The sequence below is a fragment of the Ascidiella aspersa genome, chromosome 1 (assembly GCF_963924565.1).
Source record: "Ascidiella aspersa chromosome 1, kaAscAspe10.2, whole genome shotgun sequence".
Classification (NCBI taxonomy): Eukaryota; Metazoa; Chordata; class Ascidiacea; order Phlebobranchia; family Ascidiidae; genus Ascidiella; species Ascidiella aspersa.
Genome location: NC_139447.1, coordinates 14,362,862 through 14,380,098, shown reverse-complemented (window position 1 = coordinate 14,380,098; position 17,237 = coordinate 14,362,862). Strand labels below are relative to the sequence as shown.

Sequence of the window (17,237 nt, the reverse complement as noted above, 5' to 3'; positions counted from 1 at the left end):
CTTACTAACATTTTCACAAAGTAATTTTTTGTAATGCCACGGAATTAAAACAACACACATCAAGTGTACATAATGTTTGGAATTTTTTATTGCATTCAATCTTACGCCAACAAATTTCGTTTAAAAGCTGACAAGCAGAGAAAAGTTGAATTCTCAAGAAATCAAAAAAAAATAATTTCGACTCCCTTGCCATTAGTAATGGAAATCCAGGGTGTTGCGGTATGCCGGTTTGCTAATACCGGTAAGAGTGCTGGCTTCATTCATATGTCGCTTTTTAAATCTTGTTTCTGATTTTACCAAGCACATCATATTAACACAGGGGTTCTTAACCTTCTTATGGTCGTGGCCCACTTTTGTTTTGAAAATAATCCGTGGCTCACTTCTTAAAGTTCTGCTTAAATTGGTTATAATCGACTGAATTGTGTAAGAAATTAAAACTAACTTCAAAATGTGAAAAGAAGAAGAATATTTAATAACCCACGCATAACACAATTGTTAATGCGAAGCTTGAGAATGTAATATAAAATTAACTAAAGAATTCAACCAAAAAACTTTTTAGTTTTGAAAACTAAAATTTTCACATTTTTCAAATGCTCTGTGGCCCACCTCAAAATGCTCGCGTGTCCCACCGGTTAAGAACCCATGTTTGAACACATGACACCAAAGCGTTACGTGTACTCGCTGTGGTGACACGCTTGTTAGGGCTGCGACAAAGAAAGCGACATCCAGAATGGGCAAATTAATGGTCAAAACACCTGTTGCGCAGTTTTCCTGATTGGTTGAACATGCTGCTTTGGGTGTCCTGTCAATTTGGCAGCCAATCGCCATTGGTCAGCTTCAGTTTTTCTTCGTCTGCTCTCACAACTGTTCTGGATCTCCTCTCGCTCGCCTCAAGCGTATCACGTGATTCTGGTGGGCATTTTACCAGATATTTTGAACAAATAGATTTACTTTGTTGTTGCCCTATATTCAACTTTAATTCTGACTGGAAAAGTCTATGTGCAGTAATTCAAATGCAAAAACGGTGGACAGTTATCAGTTATTACTTTAAAGTTATTTAACACGTTCCAAATTGTTTTTACAAGTTTTGCATTTCTTTGCAATCTAATAATTTATATAGGTATTTTAATAATTGCTAATTTTATGAATTTGAAGTCCAATGCGAATCAGAGAGGAAAATTCGCCTGGCAATGTTTTTGTTTCCCTCGCGCCGTTTCTTGCGCTGGAATTCAGTACTGATACAATTATTTGTTGCTAGAATGCATTTGTATCGCATATCATTAGGATTGCATGAGTTTAATGCAAATCTAAAGTACCAGTTTTGCGAAAAATGTCTTATTGTCTGTTTAACATTGTTGCAGTTAATGTGCTTTATTTATGTTATGATGTTCAGAACCGACGGGAGAAGACAAAGCTGCTGGAACGATCTCTGTTGTGGTTCTATCGCCTCTCACCTCACACCACGCTTCCTCATTAAGCCGAGATACGTCATTTTTTCAACACATCACTAAAGACCTGTGGCAGGTATTACAGAAAACCAAAGCTTTTTTTCAGCCACGAAATTTAACTGTTATCGTTTAGAACGGACCTTGCTGATATAAAATATCATTTAACTGTAAAACTGCCAAACGAATCACAACCTTATACATGTCAGTTAAGAAGCGCGTTGTTTTTAAATGCCACTATATTTCTTTGAAATCGCTACATGTTTGAGATGTTGCATATTTCGCGCCGCAGCCAATTTTAATTTACCCTAAACTTAAAACAATAAACCATATCATATAAGAAAAAAATAGTCAAAAGTCACATCGGGTTAAAGATTGGGTTCAATTAACTGTAAACTAATATCGCTCTCTATATTGTTAGGAGTCCAAATGCTTCCCGCTTGAGTTTGCGTAATTCTTTAGGTGGAGCGACAGCTACGAAATGGTCAAAGATTGTTTGAATCTTATGGAGCAGCCAAATGCATTGCTTTTGAACTAATCCTTGTTGGCTGATGGGTTACGTTGCCGAATCAGCTAACCCAGTGTTTGACTGCATTTATTCGTACTAGTGATTTTACAATGCAACTGACTTTGCTACTTTGCTTCGCTGTACAGATTCTTGGATCAGACCAGCATTCAGTTGATCACATGTCGTGCGTTCAGCTGCTAATCCGGCTTCACTCGATGTGCGCTGATGCGAGGTGCGAAGATGTGCTGCTGGCCGACATGCTGCACGAGACTGAGGTGATGCATTGTGTAGAGTTTATGACAAATTCTGAATTATAATATCGGCTATTCGACGGATTTTTTCGAGAATAACTTTCGCGTTGTCTAATATGCTACCAATAGATATTTTTGATTTAGTAAGTATTTATTGTTATTGTTTAAAAACGATCAAACCTTTCTGGGTGCAGCTTAGACACTTTGGTATGAAAAAAATCTCCTGCAGACTATAAAGTAGTAAACAAAGTATTTGGCTTCAGGCCAGAAGTGGGTAAAGCGAAAAGGATATACATATCGTTTTTTTTTTGTAGTATTTGTGGTACACAATTCCCCATTGTATTTGGACCTTTTACTGTTATTTCGTGGAGGTATAAGGCATTTGAATGTAATCCGAAAATAAGTGGTGAATATTAAGCAATACTTTGTTTGTTATGTGTTGGAATCGCGTATATTCTGTATACGTATAATACGTTACATATCTAGGGACACCTAAATGTATCTCAGACAATAAGCCTAAATACCGCTGCGTTTATTGAAAACATTTAAAAATCAATCATCATTTTTAACACTCTAACGATGGATTTAAATCTTTTAAACTAGCATACCTTAAAATTTCGTTCAGGAAATCAGCTCAAACGCTCTGTCGAAGTTCTGTCGTCTCTGGCACCTTACCAGGATTTTGTTGCAAAAGCGATCCTCTTTCCCCATTGGCCAAGGCAGGAGCTTTAACAGGTGGGGTTTGATCATGTTTAAAGCACAGGAAAAAATATGTTGCTGATTGGGATGTAACCAAGGAAAAAAGGTTTGCGAGGCAATGAAGAACAAACCAAATAGAAATAAAACATTAGAAATATTATAACTAAACTATGACCTTGTTTTGTGCATAAACGTATAATTTAATGAACCATGTTTAATGCTTTAGTGTTAGTTTTTTTTTTTTAAATACTGTGTGACTTAACAATTTAAAATTACCGCCACTAAAAAAAGTAATACAATGTTGTCGTACATGGCGAAACAATTTTACCTACTTCACAAATTTTTATTAACGCTCAGGTGCTTGTTCGCTCTTGTGGATTGTCTCAGCTCTTCGCCATCCCCGCTTCCCCAGCCTAACGTCAGCAGAAGGGCCATCGCCATGACGACGGTTGAGCGTTGGTTGAGGGAGTGCGTGGAGCGACAGGATCTCCTCCGAGTCCTCCATCCATTCCTCCTGGTCCTCCTGCATCCCAACACCAGAAGTGCGCCGATCGCCGAACCAACATCAGATCGGTGTGCGTATGTGGGACCGTATAAAAATGTGTATCGTTATGGGATCAAAAGCCATTGTCAACAGGTTTCTGCTTGTCGATCACTGTTCTGCTGACGCGTATATAAACAAAAAAACTTAAACTTTGAACTTAAAACTCAAACTTTGAGTTTTATTGTTGATGTGGGACCATATAGGGCAATTAACTGGTCTTAATGGTCCATGGTTCACTTAATTAATTGGCAGAACATACGCGAACATGTGACTGCTATTAAAGTGGTCGCGTATTCCCATGGGCGTGAGTTCGATTCGCACCCCAACTAGTTTACACCAGTCGGTCGGCCAGGTTTCCTACAGGCATGAGTTCGAATATCCTGAAAAACCGTCGGTTAAGTCGCCTGTTCACGTAATAATAGGAGGGCCTCTCACGAAAGGTATTTTGAAAATCTTGTTGCTAATAATATAAAAACAATTATTCGTTGTGTAAGTTTATTAAGTCAACAGACGTGCGATGTAAAATTATAAAAAAATATGTGGTGTCATACATTTTCGTGTAAACCTAAACTATTCTATTTTGTTTAAATCACACTTTTTTTAGTCTTATTGTAATAAATCATTTATGAATTGAAGAGTTAAACACAAAAACCTTGGGTTGTCATAATGCAGTCAATGCTGAAAAATTTAATATTGCGATCACCGATAAGTTTTTTGTAAATTTCTCATTTTAGTAAATATTTGTTCTAGGTGAGCATCACAACAAGACGCAACAGCCATTGAATGATGTAAGTATAATTTGGTATTTTTCTTTAGAATATGCATTATCCATCGTTAAGGTACTTTTTTCTGAAATTAAGCACTTTGACATACCACCTTCTAGTACATCCTATATGTTTACTTTTAATTGCTTTTTTATTTACCTTTGAATACCATAATACCTGTAAGTTATTATACGATTACTTTTTTATTCAGGAAGCAAAAAATGCTGAATGTATCACCTAGTTTTAAAACTTACGCGCTACATTGGAGGCTATTGAGTACACTGCCGTTATCAATTTTAAATACCACTAAGAAATGTTTTGTAGTCTCCACAGAACGAAAATAACCTTGATTTGAAGTCATCTGTAATTTCCGACATCGCCGAAGGAAAAGTTAAATATAGGTATTTGTTTTCGTTTGTTTTGATAAATTATTTTGTTTAATTTAAACTATTTTAGTGCAGTAAAACAGGGATTCCCAACCTTTTTACGATCTCGTACCACTTGGCCGCTCTGTACGGTCACGCGTACCACTTCTTGCAGAAAACTAATTTAATCGAATCATATTTTTATCTATTTTTAGCTTACAACTCGCATTATTTAACGCTAATTGTAGTTCAAGCTAAAAAACAGTAGATTATATCCATCAAGAGCAATCATTTGGCATAACCTAGGACCACTATCCCACAGCGTTGTACGCTTTACAAAGCAACTGTGCTCCTTGTCGACAATTGACATGGCCTGTATTTTGAAGATCGCATTGTTTCGAAACAATAGGAATAGTTACGTTGCAATAAGGTTAAGCTTCGGGGAATTTTTTTTAAGTAAACAAAATAGTAAGTTGTAAATCCAGGGTTTTGTGAAAAAAAACGAAAGCTGCTCGCGTACCACCTGAACAGCCTTCAGTACCACAGGTTGGGAACCCCTGCAGTAGAAGAACGGACGAAAAGTACAGTTTTGCAAAATATGTCAAAGTTTGGCTTTACCACACCCATGAATATGGGAAATTACATGTCGCTAGAGACCTAATTTTATTTTACTGCATCCGACATCAACTCTACGGTAAAACTATAACATACCCATATTTTGCGACAAACAATTTGTTTTCCATTAGAGAACTCATGTCAGAAATGACCACGGAGGGAGCAATAGAGCAGGATAGTATCGAAATTAAGGCAAACGAGATCGTGAATGACGCAATACAAGACGCTCTCCGCCACATGTACATGTCGTGGTAAGTCGGCCAATTCCTTTTCACTTTATTTATTATGAATTTTCATATTTTATTACGAATTCATATTTTATTATGAATTTCATGCCGTTTTTGCAGCAATCCAATATCCTGGACAATCGTGTGACCAGTTCAGTATGAAATCTTTAAAAATTAATTGAGAAAAGTTCGAATTCACCACGAATTCGGTAATATGATTTTTTCGGTGATAAATTTCTTCCAAATTATACACCAGTATAACCATAAACAAAAGTTGTTTGCCAGTACTATTCAATTAATTGAGAGCGTTTTTCTGTGGTATATATGGTTGCGGTGAAACGTGTTTTAGAATTAACCCGTAACCAGATAAAGTTTTTATGTGTTATCTTGGATTTAATATTCCGTATACAAACAAGATTAAAACATGATACCTATTTCATTTTAGTTTTTTTATTTCATGTAAGAAGTGAGGCCGAAATTCTTAACCTTTAAAGCTCCCTGTAATTATGTAGGAAATTTCACCGCCTACAAACCGCGTTCTCACACGAGGCACCAGTCTTGGCATTTTAAGTGATTTTTATTTAAAATAGTTAAAGATAAACAATGTGTATTTATGTTTTTTTTTTAATTTCAAGCCGAAGTATCCGATAACTTTGCGGGTTTTTAATTTGACGACTGTGTAATTTAAAACGTCTGAAAAGTGAAAACAATTGCGTGATGCTTTTTAGTTCGTTTATTTTGGAGAAATCCTCATTGCGTGTAAGCAAGTCCAAATGCACAGTAAAAAATGTATGTCAACCTAAAACAATTACCATTTAGTTCGATTCGGTGTTTTCCTTTCATGGCTTTAATCAGCCCTATAGTCATAGCTTCGCGTTTATTCTGAGAAGTTTCGTCGAGCCGCTACTTTCGACCGGCCTCGATAATGTCACGCAAAGCACAAAGGTTTGGAGTGTGACTCGTGTTTTGTGCAGCTCTTGCAGCTGCGTTTCCTGCCTGGTATTGATGAGTCATTGGATCGCTGCAGTATATGCAGATTAGCGCGACTGCCTAACATCCGAAAAGCGCACTGCGTTTTGCATGGTCACTTTCCTCGGGGTTTTCCCTCTGCTTTAATGATTAAATTGTTTGTGGCTGCGTGTTGAAACTTTGCTGAGTTTCTAAGTTGTGCAAAAAATATGGGGTATTCAACTATTTATGCATTTTTTGACGTAGTTTTATTGCCAATCACGATCAAAAAACGTTTTCGGAAACCGGTTAACTATTAGTTATAGGATGTGATGTGAAACCGTAATATCACCCCCTGTGAATTTTTGCTATAATGTCTTCGATTTTGACCACTACAAACAATGACATCTCTTGTTACTGATAGTTGTGCGCGATCAGTATTCCGATCCGATAATTACACCAAGTTTATCTATACCGACCGGGTATAAAAGCCTATTGATTCGACTTTGAAACAAAAGTTTTCTACACGTTTGGTGTTGAGATAAGATTTTTATCTGGATCTTGGGATATGCGAGATCGAAGAGTCGTGTTTGAAATCCGGCTATCCACCGGCAACTGTTTTGAGCCTGAGTTTACTCGAAATATTTGCTACATTCGTATTTTGGTATATAAAAGTATAATTCAATCCTGCTTTTAACAGTGACGCCTCTTCTGACAATTCGCAGTCTTCAGACAGTGATTCTTCAAACAATCGTCAATCAATTACATTTAAAGGTTTGTAATAAAATAGTATTCAACTTTTTATATTGCAAAATTAAACGCGTTGAAGTTTTGTTAAAAATATTTTTTTTTTGTTTTCGCAATCCCAAAGTTGTCATTTAGAATAAAATTGTTCTTGTTTTGCAGATGCTGATATCAACCTCAAAACTCCTACTAAAAGAATCCAGCGAGAGTCCACAACAGCCAATCGCCTAGCAATCATGTTACTGTATCAGGTGGTGAAACGCAAAAGAAAATCTGAAATATATTTTATAAATCAAAACTGAGATTCCTAAATAACAAACTAAATGTTTATAAACAAAATATCTCCTCCACCCAAGTAAAGAGATTCTTAAAGTGTGGTTTCGCAAAACGACGGTGTAATAAGGGTTATCTCGAAAGTATACTGTTAGAGAAACGTTTGATTTTAATTTAGCGTTTTAGGTTAAAAGTAGAAACGTTTGATAACTTAGCATGCCTACCTTAACTCTCTTCAAAACTGGTAAATCACTACATTGTGTCAAAGAATGTTACATACCAATCGGCAATTTCGAATCAACATATTGCAATTAATACTGTTCCTTTAGGTGCCCTTCGACACGGGCCGAGTGTTATACGCGTTACGATCCATACTCTCCCTACTCGAAGCCAAACCTCGACTCTTCACGTACTCGGCATCGACCACTTCCATGAGTTCGTATAATACACACTCAGTTGGCTACTCGGTGATGGTAAGCGTTCAGTCTGGCAACAAAAATAAAACTTATAAAGTAGAAATTCCTTGTGTGTTTTCCGTTTATTGCACGAGCGTTCAGTGTCATTCACCTTGACGAAGGCGGCTTGCATAGGTTGCCGAAACGTTTGTCAAGAATTAAAATTACCAGATGAACTGTTTTTTAATCCTTTAAAATACCGCCGATGGTTTAGGATATTTCAAGATACAGTCGTTTTGTTTAAATACATAAACATAGCTGTTGTGTGTAGGCTACCCAAAATCATAACACCTTAACACATTTGTTATTAGCTCAACATTTGTAAAGATAAAAATATTGCTTATTTATTTTAAGGAAATGCTGACTCGTCACCACCAGAGCGTGACGGGAAAAGGTTTCTATGGTGACGTAGCAGTTCGATCTCAAGCCTCAATGGTCGTGGAAGTCCTCATCAACATTTGCCTCCGATACATAAGGTTTGGCGATATTCATATATTTCTCACAATTATTCAGCAGTTGTTGTACAATGTACATATAGTAGGTTTGTTGTGAATTTAGAAACACATCACTGCCCGCCAGGAGAAAATGTATCGCTGCAGTAGAAATAATCCTGATTGGGAAATTTCAGAAAAAAGAGGCATATATAAATTATTATTCATACCTTTGAACTTGAATTTGCTCTTCCAATACGGATTAAAAAGATCTCCAAGCCCTATACTTAAAACAAAAACGGTCATTATACTGTCAGGTTTAGGAATAACGCAAAGTCCCGTTCCGTTTGCCCAGTGGCATTTTAAAATTTTGTCAGCCCGTTGGTACTTGTCACCATTACAACGTAATTTCCTAATGTTCGGGAAATTTCGGATCGCCTGGGGGCACGAGTTGTTTCAGTGCTTGGTACTGGTAAGTGGTGTTTATATATATAAAAGGTTGTAAATTAAATAAAAGTTCTGCCGAAAAAAAGTGTTATATTTTCCAAAAATTATATGCACGAGAAATTATTGTTTTCATGTATAAAATAATGTAAACGTGCCAACTGCTTGCTTTGTGATGTACGAAAAACATGAACTACGGGTTTACAATATGACTGAGAGTTTTTTTTTAATGTAAGTTTTAATCTGATTTTGAAATACTTTAGATATGATCCAACTATTTATGGTTTAGGAAAACCCCGCGTTGTAAAACAAAAAATGCGTATTGTTCTAGTACAATATTTCGCAATCTTTTTTGGCTTTCGGCACCCTACAGAAATTATATATAGTTCGAGGCACCCTTGCTCGTATTTTTGCTAAGCGGTTAACTGCAACGTTGCAAAAAAAAAACAGATTGAAACAGCACATCAACTGTGCAACAAGGTTGATAAAATCTTGTTGATTTTTGGCACTTTGATTCTATCAAGAAGCTTACCAATAGAGAAAAAATTTGAATACTAAAGATTTTGAAATGTCTCTCGGCACCCTTGAGCGTTAAAAATGGCACCCTAGAGTGCAGCGGCACCCCGTTTGAGAACCACTGTCTAGTGGTATCACGGCGCGTTGAATTAATAAAAAGACTGAAAATGTGGCCTGCTTTCCAGTTTATAAAAACGCAATCGTAACGATGGTGCGCCTTTTCAACGACTCTACACTTTGCCCAGATCGTGGCATCTCCCCGACCACCTTTGCCGCGCCTTGCACGACGTCCGCTGCGTCGCCTGTCGACTACTCGCCTCGCTCGTCCGCCAACTCACCTTACTCGTGCAGGAGAAGAACTCGCCCCACGCGCACGTGACGTCATCAACTGACGCGTCATCGCCCCAGCAGCTGGTCGCCTTCATGTGGTCGATCCTGTCCCGGTCGGGGGTACAGGAGGCAGCCCTTGTGGCGCTCAGGCACACAGTACACGCGCTGCAAGTGAGTTTGCGGGTTCTACTGGCTCATCGGTGCCGAAGCAAGTTTGCTCGCTTGGCCTGAATGGCCTAATTGCTTGGTTGGCTGGCTTCAGCATAACCGCTTATAACCGCTGGCCAAGTGGCACAAAGCCACAACTTCCGCCTCTTAGGAATCCGTCTGACCACTTTCGTTTTTCCACGCGTGCTTTAAACACTTGGTAACGTTACTGTTGCCGTTTTTAATTTATCGACATTATTTGACAAGTTCGAGTGGCCCTTAAATATCAACATAACTTATCCGGACGGCGTAGAGTAGACTCTTAGGGGAGACTAACCGCAACCGGTCGGCCTACAAAATTTGGAAAGTATCACTTTAAGTTACCCTTTGTGCTTACCTTTAACGTTATAATCGGTTTACAGACTATTTAAGTTAACATTATCGAAACGGTATTAACACCAGTATATACCTTCACATTTTGTTAAAAAGTTTCTTTTGTTGGAAACTTTATAGTATAGTGTATATTCCGATATTATTGTATAGTATAGTGTATATTCAGATATCTTTGTATAGTGTATATTCTGATATCAATACTATTGCTTTTATAGGCCAAAGAAGACTTTGCCGAGCAAGCAGTAACCGAGTTTACGAGGTACGTTGTCATTTTGGTTTATTTAAAACCATACAACTGAGATGTGAAGAACTTATGTTTTGTGGATTTTTCTAAAACAATTGATTAATGTTACTTTTTTATTTTTTGTGTGTGTTTTAAGTGTATATAAATCAACTTTCTACCAATATTGATGTTACGCAGAGACGAAATTTCGTCGTTGAGCGATAGCAACATCGCCATCTGGTGGTCAGGAAGCGACCTCTTCTCCTTGAGAAGTTTTCAATCCAACCTTCTTGCTCTCGTGCATTCACTCATGGTGTTTCGACATCGATGCGCCGAAATCGATCTGCCTTCTTTGAAAGGTGGGAATCTTCGAGAAAACATCTTTCTGGTTTTATTTTACATTAGTGTTTCTAAAATTAGTTTAGTTTCAAAATTGGGTCGCCGTTTTATTTGGGTCCTATAGTGGCATTTGTTGAGATTGATTGTGAGCAAGCTTACTTGAGAAAACGTAGGTTAGTAGAAAGACAAGGCTCGTACTGATTAAATTCGTATTTATTTATGCCATTTGTGTTATGTTTTGTTCACTTACAAAAAGTTCAGTAAATAAAATTAGGTCGCCTAGCATCTCGTTGTTCCTGCGCTTAGTGTTTGGTTCTTCGCAAAACAGGAGCACATGTAGGACGCTATCCTGGTATTTCCAACAAGGCCACTTATTAAACCAGATTTTTTCTTCTACACTGATGGTCCTTGAAAGACTGTTTCCGAATCTTACACTTCTCCTTTCTCCTATATTCTTATTCGCCGGTTTGTAAAACACAACACACAAAGTCGAATGAACAACTGCGTCAGCGTACTTAGAAATACGCCCACGACATTTTGTGACACTATAAATCCGACTTAAATACTCTTGGTGTGTGACGGGAAAACGCAATGTTTTTTTTAAGCCCTGAATAAACTGTTTGGTGGGCATAACATTGCTTTGTTGCATGCCGCGATAATTAAAACTCAGTTCGGAGTTTTCTTTCTTTGTCGCCTTCGACAAAGTATGGTTTTGTGTTTACCGGTTTGCACGGTGTTTGAAAGAATTTGCAGCCGAACAAGCCTTTGGGCGTTTCGCAGTTTACATAATGTGATAATATCAACTGATTTAAAGGGCATAGAATGCTCCAGCCGCAGACGTTTTATGTAATCATGTTACAGTGATTCCAGACACAAGCGTTATTTGAATACATTGCTGCTCTAAGATTATCTGATACCGATAAAGCCTTTCAGTGTGTTGTTCCCAGTCGTAACGTCTCCCATTGCTATCCATTCGCATATTTTGTGTTCGAAAAAAGTCCTATATGGTTGTGTGATACCGTCTCGCAAATCGCGTGTTTGCATGTAAATGCCGTCTCACCACAGAAGAACCGGGAACCGCCTCCCTAGTTTCTGCTTACAATGCACACTTATGCAGATTTAATCGCAAAAAGCTATTGAGGGTGATTTGAGTTCGAGTTTTCATTTTACCTTTTTCCTTCCTTCTGACATTAAATATAGCACTTTGCAGTTTGCACCATAGATTAAGGGTGCAAACATTCTTCCGGCCATTTTTTTGTCGTACTGGGTATTGACAAAGATAAAAACGGAATTTTTAACTGCATTTCATCAAAAAAAAATGAACTTTAGGATTTGCTCTAAAAAAAGTTGGATTCGCCTATAATTAAATGCCTTATCAATTTGTTGAGTGCCAAAGTCTATCTAAGTTGCCATCGCTAACAGTAAATGCATTGTATTTGAATTTATGCGGCAAAAATAGTTGTAGTTTTAGTCAAAAACAAGTTCCGCCTGCCAGTTTACAAAGGTCATACGGAAAACCAAACTATTTTAAAGTGTTTTGGCAACGACTGGATAAATCGTTGCGCTGTTTACAGTCCAAAGTGAGTCAAGCCGTGTCCGCTCTTTGCCGAAATGAAACGACTTAAGTCGAAGATCAAATATCTCAGTTGAACTTTTCTTGAACGTCAAACTATAGGTTCAACGAGCTATTATGTGGAGCGTCGATAAGTGCGATTTCGTCGCTTAGCCGAATACGTTTGCGATGTGGCTTCAATCGTTATCGTGCTGAACATCTGTGGTGCTTAGAAACGCCTTAATGTGGCGGTGCGGCAGTATAAAGCGTCAATTTACGAGCCGCGTATGTAATTGGCCGCCCGCTGTAATAGGCATCCTCCAAAATGATTTTATTTCCACTCTCGTGGTATGCTGCTTAAAGTATTTTGGCGCGATCGCATCACGACATTCTTCAAACGGCGACATGTTTACCTAAATTTTCCCGCAGTAATTATGTCACAATGCTTTGGTACGCCACTTGTATTTCACGTTTGCCACATCAAGCGCGAGTAATGGGTCCGTGATTATTCCGTTGCTCTGTCATGGAACGATTATTACAAGCCTAGAGGTAAAATAAGGTGACCTACCATGCGCAACATCAGCCAGCCAAGCGATTGTGCAACAATTCGCAAAAAGCGTGCTAGCTGTATAACGTGCACATTAAGGTCGGTACTTCCGATTAAACCTTTTCAACGCTTCCGTCCTCTCAAGCTGGATTTAGTCGTTATAGCTCGTTTGACGTAGGTAGGTGATCACGCTTGTATGACTTCGTCCCAAGGAGAACCTCGCTGGACGTCGCGCTGTGCTATACACGCCGCCAGCTTCCCAGAACTTAAAGACACTTGCGGCGAAATTCGATGTAACCACATTGGAGCATCGCGTGCGGCATTTTGGCTCTGTATGAAAATTAATTCCACATTGATTGCGAGCGCTCTCGGAAAGCGTCGGGCGTTAACGTAACACCGACATGATCTGGTGCGTTGATTTGATAGCGCTCCGTCACGTTTTTTCTGCTGTTGATCGTTAAAAGAAAGCGCAATGTTGTGCAACGCTACCCAATTCCTTGTTTGTCGAATTCGAAGGGTTCGATGTTCGTCCCTATCATGCTATTGTTTAATTCTCGTTACGTTTTACGTCATTTACCTCTTCTTGACTTTACCGAGTTACATCTGAGCATTGGTGTCAGCTCAATATGGACGCAGATCTCATTTAAAAAAATTGTAAAGTTATCTGCGTATTACGTGTGCACTAAAATTAAATGTTTGTAGCTCATGTCTTATAAGAAACAGCCAAAGGCGTGTGGTTCCGATGACCTTAAAGTTGACCTGCTCAAATCGTAAGAGGCTCTGTGGGAGATTTCCCCCATTGTTCAGTTTGTTGATGGCGAAAACAAACCGGTCACAAGATTTGTTGTGATTCCATGCGCTTCCAGGCGTTCGCGTGACTTGGACAACATTTTTCGCGCAAGATTCAGCCGATTAAATGCGGGAATGGAGCCATGAGGTTGTATCAACGATTGTTATCGTCGGACACCACCCACTATAACCGCAAATCGAGGACCTTTATTTTTTTGCATGTCGAGCGTTTCGGTCGTAATGCCCCCATGCACGTGGAATCACGTAAACACGGACAAAAAACCACGACGACCTTGGCGCTGTGATGCAAGCAACGTTGTGTGAATTTAGAAAATAGAACTGCCCGGCCTAGTGGTCTCAATACATATTTATAAGAATCTGCGTCATATTTCATTTTAACCTTTAGGGTTGGTTATTATGATGTTTCTGACCAATGTTGAGGAGATTGCTTGGAATTTTACGTAACCTTTATATAAAATTAAACAACTATTGACAAAGAGATGCTATGCGAAGTTTCCAAGTGTACAGGTCTCAATATATTTTATGAGAATACGCGTCATACTGTATTTTAACCTTTAGGCTTAGGTTATTATGATGTTTCTAACAAACGTTAAGGACATTTCCTGATGGAATTTTACAGAACCTTTGTATAAAATTAAACAACTTGACAAAGAGATGGTATGCGAAGTTTTAATTGCCCAAAGCCTGTTCAAAAATTTAATTGTATTAGAAGCATCTAGCAAAACACATTTTTAGGTTATTATTTCGGGGTAACGGTTGAGAACCTTGGAAATCTAAAAATAATATATAAACAGTTCTACTATGCCAGTTTCTAGTAAAAGTTGGCGTCCTGGCAACAAATGAACTCTTAAAGATACCGTGCGCGCGAACAGCAGAAAATTTCTTGGCCGTGTACGGCGTTCAGTCTTTCAATGCAGCAATGCACGGAATATTCTTCATGGCGGGTCCAATATTACGCCCGTTTCACTCGACAGACTGTCAAAGCCTTCGAAATCTTGTCCCATCTGTTTGATGCCCAACATTCGGGCGCACACGACTCCACCTTAACCCCACGGACGCCGTACACTGGGTGCTTTTAATTAACAGCGTCGACCTTACGGCGATATGCGCAGCGTTAACGCACAATGATTTGTATTGCTGGACGAGAAGATTTGTTTAAAGTTCGTACCTTGTAACAACAACTGTTATATCGTCCCGTGATATCTCCTGTTAACTTGGCGAGAGCGTGCCAAAGTTCCGGCTAGTTTTCGCACCTGTAAAAAATGACCCGGCCTCCAACATACTTCTTCTTCTGATTTTAAGAGGTGCGAAATTTACCTAAGATAAGCATACTCAAACTACTCAGTGATTGTTCGGCAACGTATTATCGTGTAGTTTGTGAACATATCGTTCATTAGAAAGTGCCACATTGGAAAACTCGTTTAAATCACGCTTTTATTTTATTAACAAAATAAAATGCTGTTTTGGTTGTGCAATCTTTAATAATTTATAAACAGTTTACATAGTAGGAGTGATTATCTGCCTTAGATTATAAAACTACTCAGTAGAGCCAAATAGTCGATACTGGGACCGATTTAAATTTTATTTCTGTGCAATCACCGCATTCCAATTATTTTGATCCTTAACAAGAGGATGAAAGGTTTAAATAGGATAAAGGAATTGTTTTTGTTCGGTGGGCCAAAAGAAAATACCCATGGTAAACCAGCCCATGCAAAGTGGCTTGAAACTTGACTAATATACCCCACGTATCTCTGTTGGAACAGGCAAATAACTATCAGGTCACCCTTTAAGGAACGAGCGTCGGCTCATGTGTTGCACCAATTTATTTGACGAATGAATTTATCTCTTATTTCGGTTCGAATTGATCTTTCGAAGCTTTTGTTTTAGTGGATAACAATCGCGATATTTGATCTCGTGACAGTACCGTGGCATCTCTATCTTTTATCTACGGTATTGTTTTTTTTGTGGAACATTTCGTGAAGTGTACCCTCAGGCGGGAGTTTTGCCGCATAACAATGTTGTCTTTATCCTTGGGAAACGTTGACCATTTTAGGAAAAAACATATACCTACTACGTTTTCCTTTGTTACTCACTAGAAAAACCCGATTTTTTAAGGCTTTTATTTCACAAATTACGTAGCAGTTAAACAACGCCGTGATTTCACAAATTACGTAGCAGTTAAATAGCATATCTTCGGGCGTTTTTTTTAGATAAAAATAACCTGACTTTTTCCATTGTTTAAATGCCACCGTGGTCGTTTTAAATAAGTTACACCGGGTCGTCACGTTTTACATAAAATGACCTACACCATGCTTTGCTGTTGCAGTCCATTTGTTTGTATGCGTTTGCCTAAAGTATTGATTTACCGGGAAATTCTCTTGTTGCCCGCTGGTTTGTGGGCACGTGCTGTCGACCTGTGGGGTTATTATATTTCCTTGAAAAAATTAGAGACATGACATCTATCCGAATTTTCGCCCAATTCCGCTTCCTACGTCGGGTAATCTCGCCACCGCCTATCTCTACCTGGTATCCGCGTTACTGCGGCAAGAGTTGCACTGTCACGACGTTTAGCCCCTCGCAATTATTCGTGACCCTGGTCCTATATTAGCTTTATTGTTGCCAAGAAATGCTTACTTTGACGTCATCAGTTCCATCCTTTGTCCAGAAAGAAAGCCTTGGGCCAAATATCGGCGAACCTTTGGCTGAGTCGTGACTTCAGAGAGCGTCATACTTTTATGTGTTCGTCGAAAAATCACGTTGTGCATTGCTGGGTCTTGCCAAAACTTCACTTTATATACGGCAATGCGAATATTTTAAATATTAAAGTAGGTTTTGTTTAACGAATGTTTCCTTTATGAAACATTATCTTGGGTTTATTCTAATTGTAGTGTTTGCAAGCAACAATCTAATGTTAAATATTGCAGGGATATTTATTTTAACAAACCTAAAATTACATAGCTATTTTAACAATATTTTAACTACGAAATTTGTTTACAACGTCACGAAATCCCACTACATCTACCTTAATTAAATCAAGGTAAGTTTTGTCTTATTTTATGTTATTTTCGTTCTAAGCTCAGATTTTCTTTTTAGAAAATGCAACATAAATATTCCGCATATATTTTTTATTCCGCACGAATTAAATACACAAATACAATAAAAAAGTAAAAAAAAATGTTTAATTTTAAGATTACTTACAACCGAGAAATAGAAGAATGATTTAAGAGTATTAAAATGTTATACTATTTTATAACTAAAGTGAACTATTTAAAGTGAAAGGTAAGAAACATAAACGTCTGTGCAATATATAAAAGAGATAAATTTGCGTAAAGTAACAAGGACGGAAATAATAAAACACAATAGCACAGAGCAATGTAAAGTGCGAGTTTTTACTTTTTTTCACTCTTTTTCTCTCATTTCCTGACAAATAGTGCAAAATGCTCCCCGTTGGTACCGAGCGTTAAGCGACATCAACCCGACCTTTGAAAAATAAATAACGAAATCAATTTGAGGTGAAAGAAGAGCTTATAAACTATGCAGTAAAACGATTTTTGAAATGTCCGCTGCCAATAAAGTAGGTGAGGATGAAAAAATTTTAAAAACAAAGCGCGTTTTTTTGATGAATATTTTTTAAAACCCCAACGCTTCCCTCCTTAACCACGCCCCT

The 17,237-nt window shown here is 38.1% G+C and overlaps 1 protein-coding gene across 1 annotated transcript in view; it reads left to right on the top strand.

Annotated features, from left to right (window-relative positions):
- LOC146167935 (protein DOP1A-like) overlaps positions 1–17,237 on the top strand; it is a 53,480-nt gene that overhangs the window by 6,463 nt on the left and 29,780 nt on the right. Inside the window, exons 14-26 of the mRNA XM_083386177.1 lie at positions 767–903; positions 1,394–1,524; positions 2,100–2,228; positions 2,830–2,939; positions 3,261–3,476; positions 5,323–5,442; positions 7,067–7,140; positions 7,273–7,361; positions 7,713–7,856; positions 8,193–8,314; positions 9,475–9,730; positions 10,315–10,358; positions 10,521–10,681. Of these exons, the coding sequence (XP_083242303.1) occupies positions 767–903; positions 1,394–1,524; positions 2,100–2,228; positions 2,830–2,939; positions 3,261–3,476; positions 5,323–5,442; positions 7,067–7,140; positions 7,273–7,361; positions 7,713–7,856; positions 8,193–8,314; positions 9,475–9,730; positions 10,315–10,358; positions 10,521–10,681 (1,733 nt within the window). The remainder of the gene's footprint in view (positions 1–766; positions 904–1,393; positions 1,525–2,099; positions 2,229–2,829; positions 2,940–3,260; positions 3,477–5,322; positions 5,443–7,066; positions 7,141–7,272; positions 7,362–7,712; positions 7,857–8,192; positions 8,315–9,474; positions 9,731–10,314; positions 10,359–10,520; positions 10,682–17,237) is intronic.